The sequence below is a fragment of the Pelobates fuscus genome, chromosome 1 (genome assembly GCF_036172605.1).
Source record: "Pelobates fuscus isolate aPelFus1 chromosome 1, aPelFus1.pri, whole genome shotgun sequence".
NCBI lineage: Eukaryota > Metazoa > Chordata > Amphibia > Anura > Pelobatidae > Pelobates > Pelobates fuscus.
This window is the reverse complement of record NC_086317.1, coordinates 213,126,497-213,142,025: the sequence shown is the minus strand read 5'-3', so window position 1 is coordinate 213,142,025 and position 15,529 is coordinate 213,126,497. Positions and strand designations below refer to the sequence as shown.

Genomic DNA, 15,529 nt, shown 5'->3' with positions numbered 1-15,529 from the left:
GGAGGGGGGTGCCGCACAGCAGGTGCCTGCTATGTCGCTGTGCTATCTTTACCTGCAGTGTGGGCGGAGAGGGGGCTAATGCGATCTCACTGTACCAATATCTCAGCTCCCTTATGTGCCCTGTAATGTTGCTGGAGCAGGGATATGATATCAAAGCACCTGTACCAAGCAGCAGGGAGCTGGGCAATACAGGAATGAGGTTCCACTCCAACTCCCTTTAAAAATGGTGGACCTCATTGTTAAAAATAAATTATAAAGAAGGGAGGATCAGATTTGGCACAGGGTGCGGACGGCGCCATTTGGGTTATACCAGAGGCCAGACTCCAGAGTCAAATACTGGCAGCGGAAATGTGAGTGGAGTCTGCTTGTTGGCTAGAGGGGGGGTGCTGGGATTTAGTAGAGGAGGAGGATTGGGATCTAGTATATAGGGGTGGGACTGGGATTTTGTATATAGGAGGGGACTGAGATTTAGTAGAGGGGGATGCTGGGGGTTTTTAATACTGTAATTTTCAAAATAAACCTACGTTTCTGTAAAAATTTAAGGTTTTTTTTTTTTTTTTTGCGGCCCAGAATTACTTAAACCTTGTTTATGAGGCCCGTGCTAGACTTTGAGTTTAACATGCTTGTTGTACAGTATTCACTTATTCACATTATTTTGATTTACATATTTAATTTTTGTTTATGCATTCATGCCTATACTGAGATATAGACTGTGAAGTAACAGACTATCATATCTAAAAAAAAAAAATTTGTGCAATAAAAATAAAATCATCTTGAATTATTTTTGAGTGTGGTATTATATGTTAATACTAAGTGGGCTAACTTGATACCATCACCACTACAGATATGAGAGTACAATACATTTTGAACTTTCCATGTTTTAGAAGAGACAATTTTGGTTTAAAATTTTAAACTCTGAATTTCCAACAATTCTCACATGAATACCATTGACAATCATTGAGCAAACTCTGCAGGAAGGTGTCATCAAAACCAACTAGTTTACCTGCTGCCTGAAAGGTTAAACCAAGTGTGTAATGGGAAGGCAGTCTGGCTAACACTGGGTTAAGTATGGACAACACTATATAAATTAACAGACACTTTGAATGTCCCAGGCTGTTCAAGCCTAGTCCATTGCCTCCCCCTCCCTGAGCTTACCATTCAGGGTCTGTTATTGTATGAAAAGACTGTTAAACCACTGGGGGAAGGGAAGCTAAATTTTCTCTCCCCCCCCCCCCCCCCCCCTCCTTCCCTGCCAGAAAGCCAATCTACACTGACAAACAGTTAACTATTTTCCGTGGTACTGATGGTATATTGTTTACCCAGCGCCAATATTACAATAAGTGCTTATTACATACTATAAAATAAATGGTTTTAGCCAAGCCTCCTGTGATATCTGAAATGACACAACAGAAATTGGAATTACATTTGGAATGGAGGCCTGTGCACCATGTGGTAGCTGTGCTTTTGCACAGTATATGTACATTGGACCATAACGACCGAATTCTCAAAATTGAGTGGTCACCATGGAATCCAACCAAGGATGCTACTAATTGTGCCAGATTTGTAGTTTTTTTCAAGGATTTGGTCTTTAAATATATGGCACACTGAGTTAAGTGTGGCTTCCTTGGCAAGTCGTAGTCCTAAACTATGCATACCATATAGCCAGTATGCAAATGTTCCGAAATATGTGAACTGCATAATTTACTCCTGTGGCAGTCAATTTTTCTGTGGAAAAAAAATGCTATTGCTGACATATCACAATTGCTGGTCCCAAGCTCAAATTGAGAAACACGTGTTCAAATAAAAGGTACGTAACAATTGCAAACTTATGGTGCAGTTGTGTTTAAAAACAGCTGGATCCAAACAGTTACATATTATCCTTAGAATGGACAAACTAAGCACCAAAATCACTTTATCATAATGAAGTATTTTTGGTGTAGAGACCCTGCCCTTTTTGACAATGTAAAACATTGCACAGAAGAGACAGTCATGATTACCTTAAATTACAAAGTTATAGGTTAATTTAAAAACTCCTCACATTTTTGGGGGATCAAACGGGGGGGGGGGGGGGGGAGGAGGCTGATGCTAAAATATTAATGGGACACAGCAAACGTAAAAATATATATTTTTTTACATTCAGAGTGGTGCTTTAAAAGGTTATCCAAACCATTATAACTACTAGCTCACTATAGTGATTACGATGGTAAGGGTACCCTGGTTCCTTTCCCCCGGGATGGGACAAACCAAATTACAACAGTTTGCCCTCTTACCTAGTCCTGCAAAGTGCTGGGTATCCTTTGTAGGTAGGTTTTCTACTTATGGATGTTGATCCTGACGCTCATTTATTGACTGCTGTCAACCAATTATTGAGTATCTCTGCATCTTTGCACAGAACTGACATTAGCTATTGATGCCACCTGAGGCGGAACACTGCACATACAGACTCCAGACACCATTATCATTTCAAATTACTGAAGTATATATGCTACTTGGAGTAACTCTTTTAGTTATTATAGTTTGTTTACACAGATTTGCAGAACAACAGGATTAAAGTATTTTTCCAAACGTTGTAGGTTTATTCAAGCTGCAACACGGCAAGGCTAACAACCCTTTAATATAAAAAAATTACAGCCAGCATCCCCAATACATATTGCTTTTGGTGCTGTTAAAGTACTTTTTGTTGCACAACCATTGCAACAGCTGTGATTTTAAGACACAAAGCTGTCGTACTTTGCTTATAGAGAACAAATTGTTTTAAATGTTGCTTTTGTTGAGCACACTAAAAGCTGCATTGTACAGATTACACAAGGAAAATATAACCCCCTCCTCCAAAACACACACAAAAATCCACCACAATAAAACACGTGTCTAGTTTTACACAGTATGGGGTGCAGGGCTTACATTTCCTCTTGTCTACTAGACTTTCTCTGTATACATTGAAAAACCGTAAACACAAATAATCAGCTGAAAAAACCCTGTCTTGTCACTAATTTACCAAATTGTATATCTGGAGGAGCTTGGGAACTCCAGTGTTACCCAGCATGGTGTATTAAAATCAGTGGGTTGTTTCCAATAGGTATATATGCTACTTGTTGTCGGTAAAACTTAAAGGCACACTATAGTCACCCAGACCACTTCAGCTCAATGAAGTGGTCTGGGTGTCAGGTCTCCCAGGTTTTAATCCTTCATATGTAAACATAGCAGTTTCAGAGAAAAGGATTACGGACAGCCGCTAGAGGCGCTTCTGCGACGCTGGATGCTAAATTCGCATCCAGCGTACACAACGTCCATAGGAATGCATTGAGAAACATTCCAAGCATGCGGCTCAACTCGGGAGCTGACGTCGGCGGGGGAGGAAAGGTCACCGGCGAAGAGGAAGCCCAGCGCTGGATTAATGTAAGTAACTGAAGGGGTTTTAATCCCTTCAGCGCCAAGGGAGGGGGACCCTGAGGGTGGGGGGGCACGGTGGGAGGGGGAGTCCTAAGGATGCTATAGTGTAAGGAAAACGAGTTAGTTACTTTAGTGATCCTTTAAATGAACACAAGCTGCAGAGGTTATGGTGCCCAGGCACAATCTCTGAGTAATTTGTCCAAACATATCAGAAAAATGTTACATTATAGAGTCCAGCATGACAAATGGATGAGTAATGTAGCATGAGGCTGTATATTCATGCAATGGTTACAGTTTTGGTAAATAAACTCCATTTATCCAAGTTGAATGAAAAAAAGTAGCATGCACTTTTTCAGAGCAAAAAATGCTAGAAATAAGCATACATAGTTCAGTACAGACATTGCTATTGCTAATCCTTAATGTAGGAATTTTCACAAATAATAGAAATTACCTTTCAAATAGAAAATCATTTCACTTCTCTTTTTTTTTGTCGTTTTGGTAAGTGCTGACTTTATAGCTTTGAATGATAAATTTAGAATAAGAATATGTTTACGGATTTTTTGCGGATATGATTTAACCTCATGTGTTTTCAAGGAGCATCAAGCAGGCCAGTGTAATTCTGCTAACCTTTACAAATATTTTGGCAGGACAATAAGGAAGTGTAATTTCCTCGTGATCATATTTATGGAGAGTAGGTGGGCTTTTTGTTTCAGGGACAACACATAACCTTCTTGCAGTTATTGCTATATGTTCTGTTTCGAGTGTCCCTTTAACTTCGTACTGTATTTGGTGGGAGAGTACAGATTGGAGACTCTTGTTCCATTATCCCAAAAAGTCGATCTAAATCACTAGTCAGTAATTTGTGATGTTTTTTTTTTTGTTATTTTTTGTAAAAATGATTTTTGTTTAACTCCTAAAGACTCATTCATGCCGGTTGGTATAATCTTGAATATTTGCAACCAGATGAAGATTTCATATTTAGAATAATACACTTTTAACTATTCTATAAGAACCGATCTGTTATATATCATTATAAATAAATAGATAATGAAAACTATCTCCAGTTTAATAGGTTAATCAGTTATATTTGCAGAACAATTTAAATCGTTTTATTTAACTAGAACCATAACAATATATTGTGTACATATACTTGTATTTGCTTAACTGAACACAAAAGCGATAGGAATACTTACCTGTATACCTAATGCTGTAGTGTCCCTGTCCCTAGTTCTGTAGGTCTTTCCCCCTGTGTTTTCTTAATACACTGCTTTTTGTTTGGAGTTAAACTTTTAATGCATCATCTGCCTAATGCATTGAGGAATGGGGCTCCACTCCTGTCTTGAGGGTGGATGGATTTGAGAAGATAATTGTGTATTGATCTGCAGATGTGTTATATTAAGAGACACATGCATTCTTTATGTTAATATGTGTGTTTCTTGCTAAGCAATCCATTTGAAGTTTATGGAGCCTTTACCAGCATCGTAAATAAATCACAACAATATAAAATGAGTTTTATTTGTTTGTTTTTTAGTAAATCACAAATTTCTTTATGATGAGCAGTGGTTTCTGTGCCTATAGAGTTGCTTTAAATATACAGGATATGTTAACATAATGTGGGGGAAGAGGGGACTCTAAAGGAGGTTTTTTTTAAGTATTTATGAAAGTAACATTTTAGCAAAATTATAAATCTATCCATCAGCTTCCAATACATTTAATGGGATTTAATCACCGAGCATATATAAGCTGTCCAACACTGATAGTACTCCCTGTGAAAAACGCTCCTTCCCATGTACATTTGCCACGGACTCCTGGAGGTGTGTGGAAACCAGCCTCCTGCCCACCGACTATGGCCAAGGTCTGAGACACCGTTTAGGAGTTACCCTGCCCAGCCGCCATTAGTAGCTTGCCCTGGGTGCCCCTGGTTCAGCACTTTTCCTTCATGCGAATGTAACCAACCACTGGCTGTCTGGCAGTCGTTCGCATGAACCCAACCCAAGAATAATCCTCAGCAGTACTTAGCTGCGACTGCTATGGAACCAATTTCGGCATAAGGATTTTATGGGTTCCTGGTCACCTCAGCAGGTCTTAGCCGCAAATGTTATGGAACTGTTTTCGGCATGAGGTGACAGTGCGGTTCCCGGACAACTTGGTTCGCGGTTTTGGACCACTTTGAAATCCTCCAGGAGAGCGCTTTTTGGAGGGAAGGTGCCTGAGACTAAGGGGGGAAAAAGTTGCCTAAGAGCCAGGCAGAGCACCTCATATTGCGGCCGCAGGTGGTCGCGAAAGTTGACCGGCAAAAGCTCAGGAACTATTTTGGGCATATGACCATGTGTGCGGCCAGTCAAAACTTTAACACAGTGGCGTTTCCCCTACATGGCATGGATATAAGCGCTATGTGGAGAACTTGGACGTTTAGATCAATGCTACATGGAGATGTATTATTTGTGGGTTAATTTAAGGTTTTTATTATGTTTTTGGGGTTCTTTTATGTTTTTATATTTTTGTGTTTGGCTCTCTGTTCCTGGGAGATAATTAGCTTACCGGTCTTTAACGCAATTATCTCCCAGGCCCAGAGATTCCTGGGAGGGGCTTGTGTGGAATACAATGAAGACTTCCTGCTGGAATCTGTGCATAAAAGGCAGAGTTTGGCTCATTAAAATCAGTTGTACTCCGAGAACTGTGTGTCAACTAGTTACTGGGAGTGGAAAGGGCTAATCACTGCTCAGCACCTTGTTCCAGCTCGTGGAGGAGTCGGCAGGTAAAGTCCTTGTAAGGACTAGGGCCTCCCAGGACTGTGTGTCGTCCAGTCCCTGGGAGGAAATAGAGCTAATCCTCTATCCTGTTCCAGGAGGAGAGGCTCCAGGAAGGACCCCAGTCACGGCGACTGGGGCAGAAGCGCTGAGGTTTTCCCTGGTACCAGCAAGGAAGCGGTCTTTGGCGGAGGTACCCAGCCAGGGTACAGGGAGCTGTGCTACACTCCCCACTGGAGCTTTAGTGTGAGAAAATGAAATTGCCAATGCATTGTCTGGCAAAAAGGCGTCTCAAGGAGATTCACATTGTGGTCAAACCTTAATTCGAATGGCTTGGATTTCATTTTCATATACCAAACTGCCCAAAATGCAATGAGAAGAGAGTACTTTAGAACTCTTATTCTTGACAACTCAACTTTTTGTGAACATCTCACTGGAAGTTTCAGCCAGGGTACTCCAAGTACTCTGTCTCAGCAAGATGAATATTATCACACCCATATTGGCCAGGCCTTTATCAGTAGGACGTGATAGGCTGTTCTCCAAGTCAGTTGTGTGTTTAGTTTGGTTATATTGGCTACATATTTACGTAGAATCCACTGTTTTATAGTGTGCCTCACTAAACTGTAGAAAAGAGAAATCAGAGTGCCAAATTTTAGGTTAAACAGCTTATTTGTCACCTTCTCCATTCACAGCTTAGACATTTTAGCACAAATGTTGCAATTTGGCTTTCAATTTGCTTCAATGTACATTTTAGTCACATTGTAAACTTTAACACAAAGTAGCTGTTATCAATATTAGCATGTTATACATATGATTAAAAAAAAGGTACAAAAATTATTTTATGTTTTATTTCTTTAAGACAGCTAGCACATTCATAAATATGATCGCTACCTGCACTTATTTAACACCAAGCACAATGCAAGATGGATTGTCAGCTTCCCAGACTTGGTACTAGTGCAATAGCTATGTGTATTTATCTATTTCATGCTTTAACAAAAATATACCTATATTATGGCGTACATAGACCGCAAGGGAATAAATAAGGGGGAAAATATTTCCTTCTGGCAAAACCCTCTATATCATTGAGCAGAAAGTGTGTTACCTTAGAGTGTTCTTATTTGGAATAATAAAAGTTGTAGTGTCTATTAAATAAAATACAAATATTGTATGTACTATTCAGTCCCCTTATTATACTCAAGCAGTGGTTGCTATAGCAACAGACTGTGACATCTTATTGTAAACATTGAGCTATACTAAAAGTGCTGTTTTACCTAATTAAGTTACAAGTGTATATGTGTGGTGTGACCTTTTTAAAGTCACGAGGCATTGATCTCTTTATATGTTTTCAGTATTCTAGCAAGAGCATAACTTCATTTTAATGTCTTTAAAAAAACTAAAAAAAATTGGTATTGACATTAATAGTTCTACGTGGATAATGATGAAATATATTGCAAGGTGAACTACCTCCAGTACAATAGGCTAATGAAATCACTCCTATTTGGAGAACAACTTAAATTATAGGTGTTCATTGTGTGTAAACAACACATTCAAATTGCTGAGACTGTCAAGGAGGCAGATCAGGGGCAGAGCCAGCACAAACCTAACACAGCCCTGGCCAATCAGCATCTACTCATAGAGATACATTGAATCAATATATCTCAATAAGGAATATTCAGCGTATCCATGTAGAGGGTGGAGACACTGAATGTTAGTGCTGCACAGTGCAGCGCTGCCCCCGAAAGCACCTCTAGCAGCCATATGACGAGTGGCCAGTGGATTTTTAGGTTGTTATGCAAACACTGCATTTTCTCTCTGAAAAAAAAAAAAAGTCTGAAGGTAATGATTATACTCACCAGAACAAATGCAATAAGCTGTAGTTGTTCTGGTGACCATAGTGTCCCTTTAATAATTTTTTTTTAAAAAGGAACTTGCTAGAGGTGACATTTCCTCTTTAAACAACAAACTTTTTCTCTCACAATAGGAATATTCCATTCTGTTTACAAAATAATTCCAGTCACATTTGGTAACATTTAGAAAATATGGCCAGTATGAATTCACACGATAATCTTGTTAGAAAGAAATACCGATAGGAGTTTTAAAAAGGGCAAAGCATACTAAGTTATTCTATGGAGGCTATTCATCAGCTTGAAATCAATTCTCCAAAGAAGAACATTTGCATTTTCACTAAACCGTGATCCCCCTCCAACCTTTGAGGTTTGAAAATCCCCTCTTTCAGCTATTACGGGCCCCCAGCAGCCTGTAGTCTATATACAAGTTCACACTAGCAGGCCTTCCAGAAGGATTTATTTATTGTAATGTAATGCTCCCCGGATATCTTTTGTTTGCATCTATCAGTATGTTTGGACACCCAAACAATAATAGCAATACAATGTCTGACATGCACTATCCCTTGTATGCTATATTCCTCCATTAGTCTAGTTTACCTGTTTCATAACTATCAGTAACATACTTGTGTATCTCCTTGCTGTGATAGCCCTAATCTGAAAGGCCAAGGATCCACTATCTGTATAGTAGAGCAGTCATTATACTGAATACATTTCTGCTCACACCTGCAAGCCATAAAACATTAGATCACTGGAACTAGTTGTGAAAGGCTGCTTTAAAGGGACACTTCAGGCACCCAGACCACTTCTGCCCATTGGAGTGGTCTGGGTGTCAACTCCCACTACCCTTAACCCTGCAGCTGTAAATATTGCAGTTTTCATAAACTGCAATAATTACATTGCAGGGTTAACTCCTCCTCTAGTGGCTGTCTACTAGACAGACCCTAGAGGGCACTTCCCGGTTTCTAGCACAGGTTTTCTGTGCTAGAGCGTCGCTGGACGTCTTCACGCTGTGTGAGGAACTCCAGCGTCGCATGCGCGATCGGTCTCCCCCGCCGGATGACGTCGGCGGGGGAGGAGCGTGGGCAGACCCAAAACCACCGCCAAGGGACATCGGCAGGGGTCTCAGGTAAGTCACTGAAGGGGTTTTCACCCCTTCAGCAACATGGGATCAGGGGTGGGAGGGAGAGGGTACCTGCAGTGCCAGGAAAAAGGTTTGTTTTCCTGGCACTGGAGTGTCCCTTTAAGTGGCTCTGTCACCTCAAACTTACCTTTCTCCTATTGATTCCTATTCTCTTCCTCTTTCAGAATCTGTTCTTATGTACATATAAATACATATAATATTATGTATTTTTCCTACACTTGGCAGCTTGACAAAGTGGAGTTTTGCCTTAAACTCCACCCTTTTGTCACATTTGTCAAGCATAGGAAAAAAACATAAGACAAAGTAGTCCCTCCTGTTTTATGTTGTAAAGAAAACTAGATAAGAAACGAAGAACAGATGAACATAACTGTAAGTGAAACAATAGGAGAAAGGTAAGTTAGAGGTGACAGAGCCATCTAAGCTGGCTGTTTAATTATGCCATTGCAGTGCATCCCAGGGTCTCAAAGGGTTCCCTAAACAAGACTTGGGCTAGATTGGCTGAGAGTGCTGGGCTAACAACTTCCCCTAAGCAGTCTCAGCCAATGCTGCAGAGTTAAAGGACCACTCTAGTCACCCAGACCACTTCAGCTCAATGAAGTGGTCTTGGTGCCAGGTCCCCCAGGTTTTAACCCTTCAGATGTAAACATAGCAGTTTAAGAGAAACTGCTATGTTTACATTGCAGGGTTAATTCAGCCTCTAGTGGCTGTCTTCCTGACAGCCGCTAGAGGCACTTCTGCGCTTCAGCGTGCAGAACGCCCATAGGAAAGCATTGACAAATGTTTTCCTATGGGCGTTTTTCATGGGTGCGCTTTCCGCTCCACTTGGGAGTGGACGTCGGAGTGGACGTCGGAGTGGGAGGAGAGGTCACCAGCGCCGAGGAAGCCCGGCGCTGGATTCAAGTAAGTAGCTGAAGGGGTTTTAACCCCTTCAGGCCTTAAGGTTGGGGGATCCTAAGGGTTATACAGTGTCAGGAAAATGAGTTTGTTTTCCTGACACTATAGTGATCCTTTAAACAAAATTGGCCCTATTGTGAAAGTGGAAAAGACGTCACTGGAGCGATGACTTTGCGCCAGGTGTACATTAGGCGGTTCTTATAGTTGTGTATTAAACTGTGGGGCAGTGCCAATGGGCTCTGGACTGCTCACGGTCAAGCAGGAACAAGGTTTTTTAGCAAGAGTTTGGTGCCTTACTTCAGGATGTGAAGTTTAATATTTTATTACTGTCAGATCAGCAGACCAAGGTACTACTAGCACAGAAAGTCCTGCATGCAATGGCTTTTTAAGCAAAGGTAGAAGTTATTCCTCCAGTTACAATGATTGTGTTCAGTATGTGTAACTAGTTTTGTTGTATTGTCTAACCATAAGTGTAAAAAAGCTAAACTAGGTAGAATATTAAACCATACAAATTGATAGCAGACGTGTGATAAAGATATATTACATAGATATCACAATTCTAACCTTAAGTAAACAATGGTACCTTATTAACACAAGAGAAAGGGATATGGATGATCAGCCTCTGGTAGAGGTGGAAGGGTTAAAAACCAAATTTGTGGAGAAAATGCTGGTTATGTAAGAACATTCCAAAATAAATAAAATTAAGAAGTTATCAAATGCCAATATAACTTAGCTTGACAAGAAAGTACAGAAAATGTATTTTGCATTTAAATCTTCTAACATGTGTATCTCCATGAGAGTCATACCACTCCCAAATGTCATTTAGTACATTTTCAATACTGGTGAGAAGGTTTAGAAAGGTAGCATGCCCTTATTATATAAGGATTGCCAGAACCTATATTTTCCAAACAAGTAGCACATTGCCTCCCTAGATGATAATGTTAATAAAGTGTGCTGTAAACCAAAACATTTTTTTTAAAAATCAAGGGTTGTTTTTTCTTTTTAAGGAACTGGCAAGAATGACAATGTCATGAATATATTGTTCTGCTTTCCCAGCATATGATCTTGGTAGGACAACATTTTCTAGCTAGTTAACCTCTCACTTACCAAATGGAAAAAGCAAATAAACTACCAGATCTAACAGAAGACATTTTTCCCTCTGACACAGTGGGTTAAGCCACTCAGTCCTTTAAATGCCTGAATAAACTATTATGTATAAATAAGTCATTAGCCATTTATCAGTTATACAGGTCTTCCCTGCAACAAAATATACTCTCATATATTCTGAATAGATTTTTTAAAAAAAAAATAAGTAGTCAGATCTTATTAAGAACATTTTCAGAATTCGAAGAAAACACGCACAGAACACCCACCCCAGCCTAGGGATCTTCCCTGTCTGGTGCAATTTAAGGGTTAAGACCTGGCTAAATATACACTCTCTCACTGCAAATCACAGTATCTTGGCAGAGAGGAGGGAAAAGGCAGACTCTATCCTCCACCCTGAATCATTCTATTGTTTTGGCCTCCTCCACGATGTATCTAAACCATTGTCTAAGGAGGAAAACAATTCATGAAACCATGTATTTAGTGTCCAGTCCTAAAATCTGCAGTGTCATTGACTAGCCTGTCCTAGAACCAGCCCCCATAATACTGTGCAGGAAAGACAGAGAGAAGCAACACTCTATTCTGCACTGGTGATCTCACCCATTCTGCCTGTCTGTGTGGGGAGTGGATTGGCATCTCCTACAAGACTACATTGAACTCCACTGCCCCAGCCCTGATAACTACATTTTAGAGAGACATAAATCACAATTCAATCACTGATCATGGGAACAGGTCAGATTAGCAAAATGCCAATTTGGCTAGATATACCGATACATCATTAACATAACTCTATTTAATCATTCATTCCATAATAATAAAATAACATGCAGCCTTATTTATATATAGATATATATTATATATACACACACACACACATACACACGCGTTCTCCCCCCCTCCCTCCCCCCCAGTGTATACAATTGCAACAGTGAATTTAGAAAAATCTGTTTTTACATGCAACCTGGGGAGATTTGTTTCAATTTTAAAAATAAATGAAAACAAATCCGATTTCAAACTCTTATTATTGCAAAAGTAATAGGAATTCACATATATTCAAGAAAAAAAAAAAAGATCTTTTAAAAAGTCTCACTGGGTGTTCTCCTGCGTTAAAAGATCTACAGGGTAGGGGAGTTAGAGGATATTCTGTAGCAAGTGATAGGATAGTATTACAGTACCTTGTATGTGGGGTTCTACTTTTGTCTCCTCCTTTGAGATTTCCACAGGGTAATTTTCCATGTCCTCACCAGATTAAATAAAAAATATTAATAGCTATGATTGAAAGTGGATTCCTGTTTCCTAGTCTCAGTTACCTTGCAGTTAAATTTTAGAGTTTATTTTTGCTTCTTTGGTGCAATCTCATTCCTATGGGCAACAGGATCCGTTTAACAGTTGAGAAAAAAAAAAGCCTTCAATCACCAGGGAGGGAAGAAGAGTATTGTCCAGCCCCCACCCTACTCAAACAGAAAGCCAGGGTCTGTTAGATTAATTTGTTTTGAATGGAGATCAGAAGCTGGCTCCAAGATCCCAGAATTAGCAGTGATAATGGATCTGGATCCTTGTTGCTGTCTGCTGCAGATCCCTTTGGGTGGATCTAGGCTCCAATACAAAATAAAACTTGGGCAAGAGAATTTACAAGCATAAACTATAGAGATCTTAGCAGAGCAGCTGATGGAAATGCTATTGTAACATACACTATCCAACCTCTAACATAGGACTGTACCATCTGCAAGCATAGGGGAAACCTTCCCTCCTCTCTCGCCCTTGCTACCTATCATAAAGGCAGTCAGGTTACTGGTTCTACGGTAGTCTGTGTTCTCGGTATTCGTCTGTAGTTCGTGGTTAGTAAAATTGTTTCTATCTCTAATCATATTGAAAACGATGATAAAGGGTGGGAGAGTGACTCCCCCATTAGGCTTGGTTGAGTCCGTCAGCGTGTTGAGACTATCTAAGGAAAGTTGCATTCTTTTAGGATTGGGAAGCACAGATGGTGACTCATTCCGCTTGGCCCTAGACACCCAGCCCTGTGTAGAGGATGCAGGCACCGCTCCTGGGATACTTCGCAATAAAGCCTGCATCATTCAATAGAGCTCATGGCTAAATAACTCAGCAGGTGACGTAATGCATCAGGTTGCATCATCAGTAAATTCACAATCCAGGTTAAAAGAATGGCTCTCAAACACAAGAACTACCCCCATGCCAGGGCTGTGCAAACACAGCCACTACTCCCCATGCCAGGGCTCTAAAACACAGCAACTACCTCCTTCCCCCGCCCTCCCCATACCAGGGCTTTCAAACACAGCAACTACCCACCCCCCTATGTCAGGGCTCTCAGACAGAGCAACTACTATTCTCTCATGTCAGGGCTTTCAACCTCAGCATCCCACTACCACCATCATGTTCATGGCATGATACTCCCTTAATTATTTAAATTAAACAGACCTTTGTTTAAAGCAGGGCTGTCCAACCTGCGGCCCCCCAGATGTTGCTGAACTACAACTCATTGATTCCCTGGCTTTTTCACTGAAATAATCATGGGAGCTGTAGTTCGGCAACATCTGGGGGGCCGCAGGTTGGACAGGCCTGGTTTAAAGGGACTCTCCAGGCCAGTGGTGAGCCCCCACCCGAACGTTTTAGGTCATTGTGAAAAAAATGAAAAGGACACTTGTTTTTGAGTAAGTCTCCAGAGATTTTGGTTTCTGCAGTGTACTGTGCCCATACGGTCTATAGCCTGTCCGTGAAGGCTGAGCACTGTAAATGCTACCTTTTTAGAGAAATGGCAGTGTTTACATTGCTGCATAGTAACAACTCTATTGACAGTGACTCAGATGGCCACAAGAGGTGCTTGCATGGATACGTTGAATGTCCTCCCATGGAGTGCATCCCTATGAGGAGATGCTGATTGGTGCAGTGTGGCATTATCCCAAACATGCGCAATAGCCTCCTAATTATTGGATTGGCTGAGATCATGAAATTTGATGATGTCAGCCAGAGACGGAGTGCGGATGGGGCTAGCCGCGTCAAGACTCGCACAGCGCTGGAAAAAAAGATGAGTTTAAACACTTTATTTAGCTAGTGAAATTATAATCCAGTCCAGGCACAGCCAAGGCACAAAGTGCAAATAAGGAGGAGCATAGCCGCCACTGACCCCTACATCAAGGGTCACGGGAGCCGCGCACTACAGACCGCTGCGCTGATCCCCGGCAACTCCCTTCCTTCTCTCTCCCTCCTACCCATCTCTCTCCTTCTCTACCATTCATTCCTCTCCCCCTCCCCTACCTCTCTCAACCAAATACCATTTCAGTACTTGTTCAGTAAAAACTGTGAGGCAAGCTGATTTTCGAAATGCAAATATTCCCATTGCCGAAGCCGATGTTTAGAGGTTCCCCCTGAAGTGAAGATGTACGCGTTCTGAGCAATTAAATATACACATTCGGGGATGATCATCCGACAAAATGTTAAACTGCTGATTTAGGATTTATAATTTACTAGTCAATTTCATGCTATGCCTTTCTGCTCTTCAGGCACTGAATGAAACGACTAGGTTGGCTACGCGAAGCCTGGATTAATATTTATGGATAAACTTTTCAAATGATTATTCAAACAAATAAAATATCAAAAAATATATCAGCATAACATATACCAAGTATTAACCAAAGTATTAACTCATTTTAAAAGTTTATCCAAACATTAAATAATTTGAAAAGTTTATCCAAAATTATTAAATCAAGGCCCATCTCTGCTCCGGCAAGGGACAGTTTCCTTTAAGCCAGAAAACAAATTCTCAATTTTACCCTATGACTTGTATGTACATGATGCATATCGTGCATGGAGGGGCCCTTTGTGCTGATCAAATATATTTATCATTCCTAACCAAGTTCATGAAACAAATCTTCAATCATAACAATAACATCATGCTTGTGTTTCCATATCCCCCATGATTTTGGTACTGATTGAGTTGGATTTTTTTCTTTCTACTAGTAACAACAGTTACATGTTCACAAAACACTGCAACAGCACGTTTCGTCTTTCCAACATAAAGGGGCACATTTCCTGTGCAATAAAAAAAAAAAAGTGGGGTATTATTTATGGTCTCATTTGTGTTTTTTGCAGTAATACTGAAATATTATTTCAATTGCTATTGAAAATGAAATATAATTGTTTACTATATTCCCAGGCAAGTCTTGAAAGAAGTAAGACCAGAGACATACCTAGGTTACATGGCATCCGGGGAAGAATTATATATTGGCAACCCAACTGTAGACTGTTTTGTGTGTGTGTGTGTGTAATATCTCTCAAAGTTACTAACACACGCACTCACATTTATATGCACAACTATATATTCACACAGATCCATGGTAACATTCGTATACAAAGACACATTTATATGCACAGGGCACCAGAGC

At 40.4% G+C, this 15,529-nt stretch overlaps 1 protein-coding gene across 1 annotated transcript in view; it reads right to left on the bottom strand.

Moving 5' to 3' along the window:
* MAP7D1 (MAP7 domain containing 1) overlaps window positions 1-13,160 on the bottom strand; it is a 103,198-nt gene extending 90,038 nt beyond the window's left edge. The window contains exon 1 of the mRNA XM_063454520.1: window positions 12,302-13,160. Coding sequence (XP_063310590.1) covers window positions 12,302-12,362 — 61 coding nt within the window. The 5' untranslated portion in view covers window positions 12,363-13,160. The remainder of the gene's footprint in view (window positions 1-12,301) is intronic.
* Window positions 13,161-15,529: the final 2,369 nt, after the last annotated feature.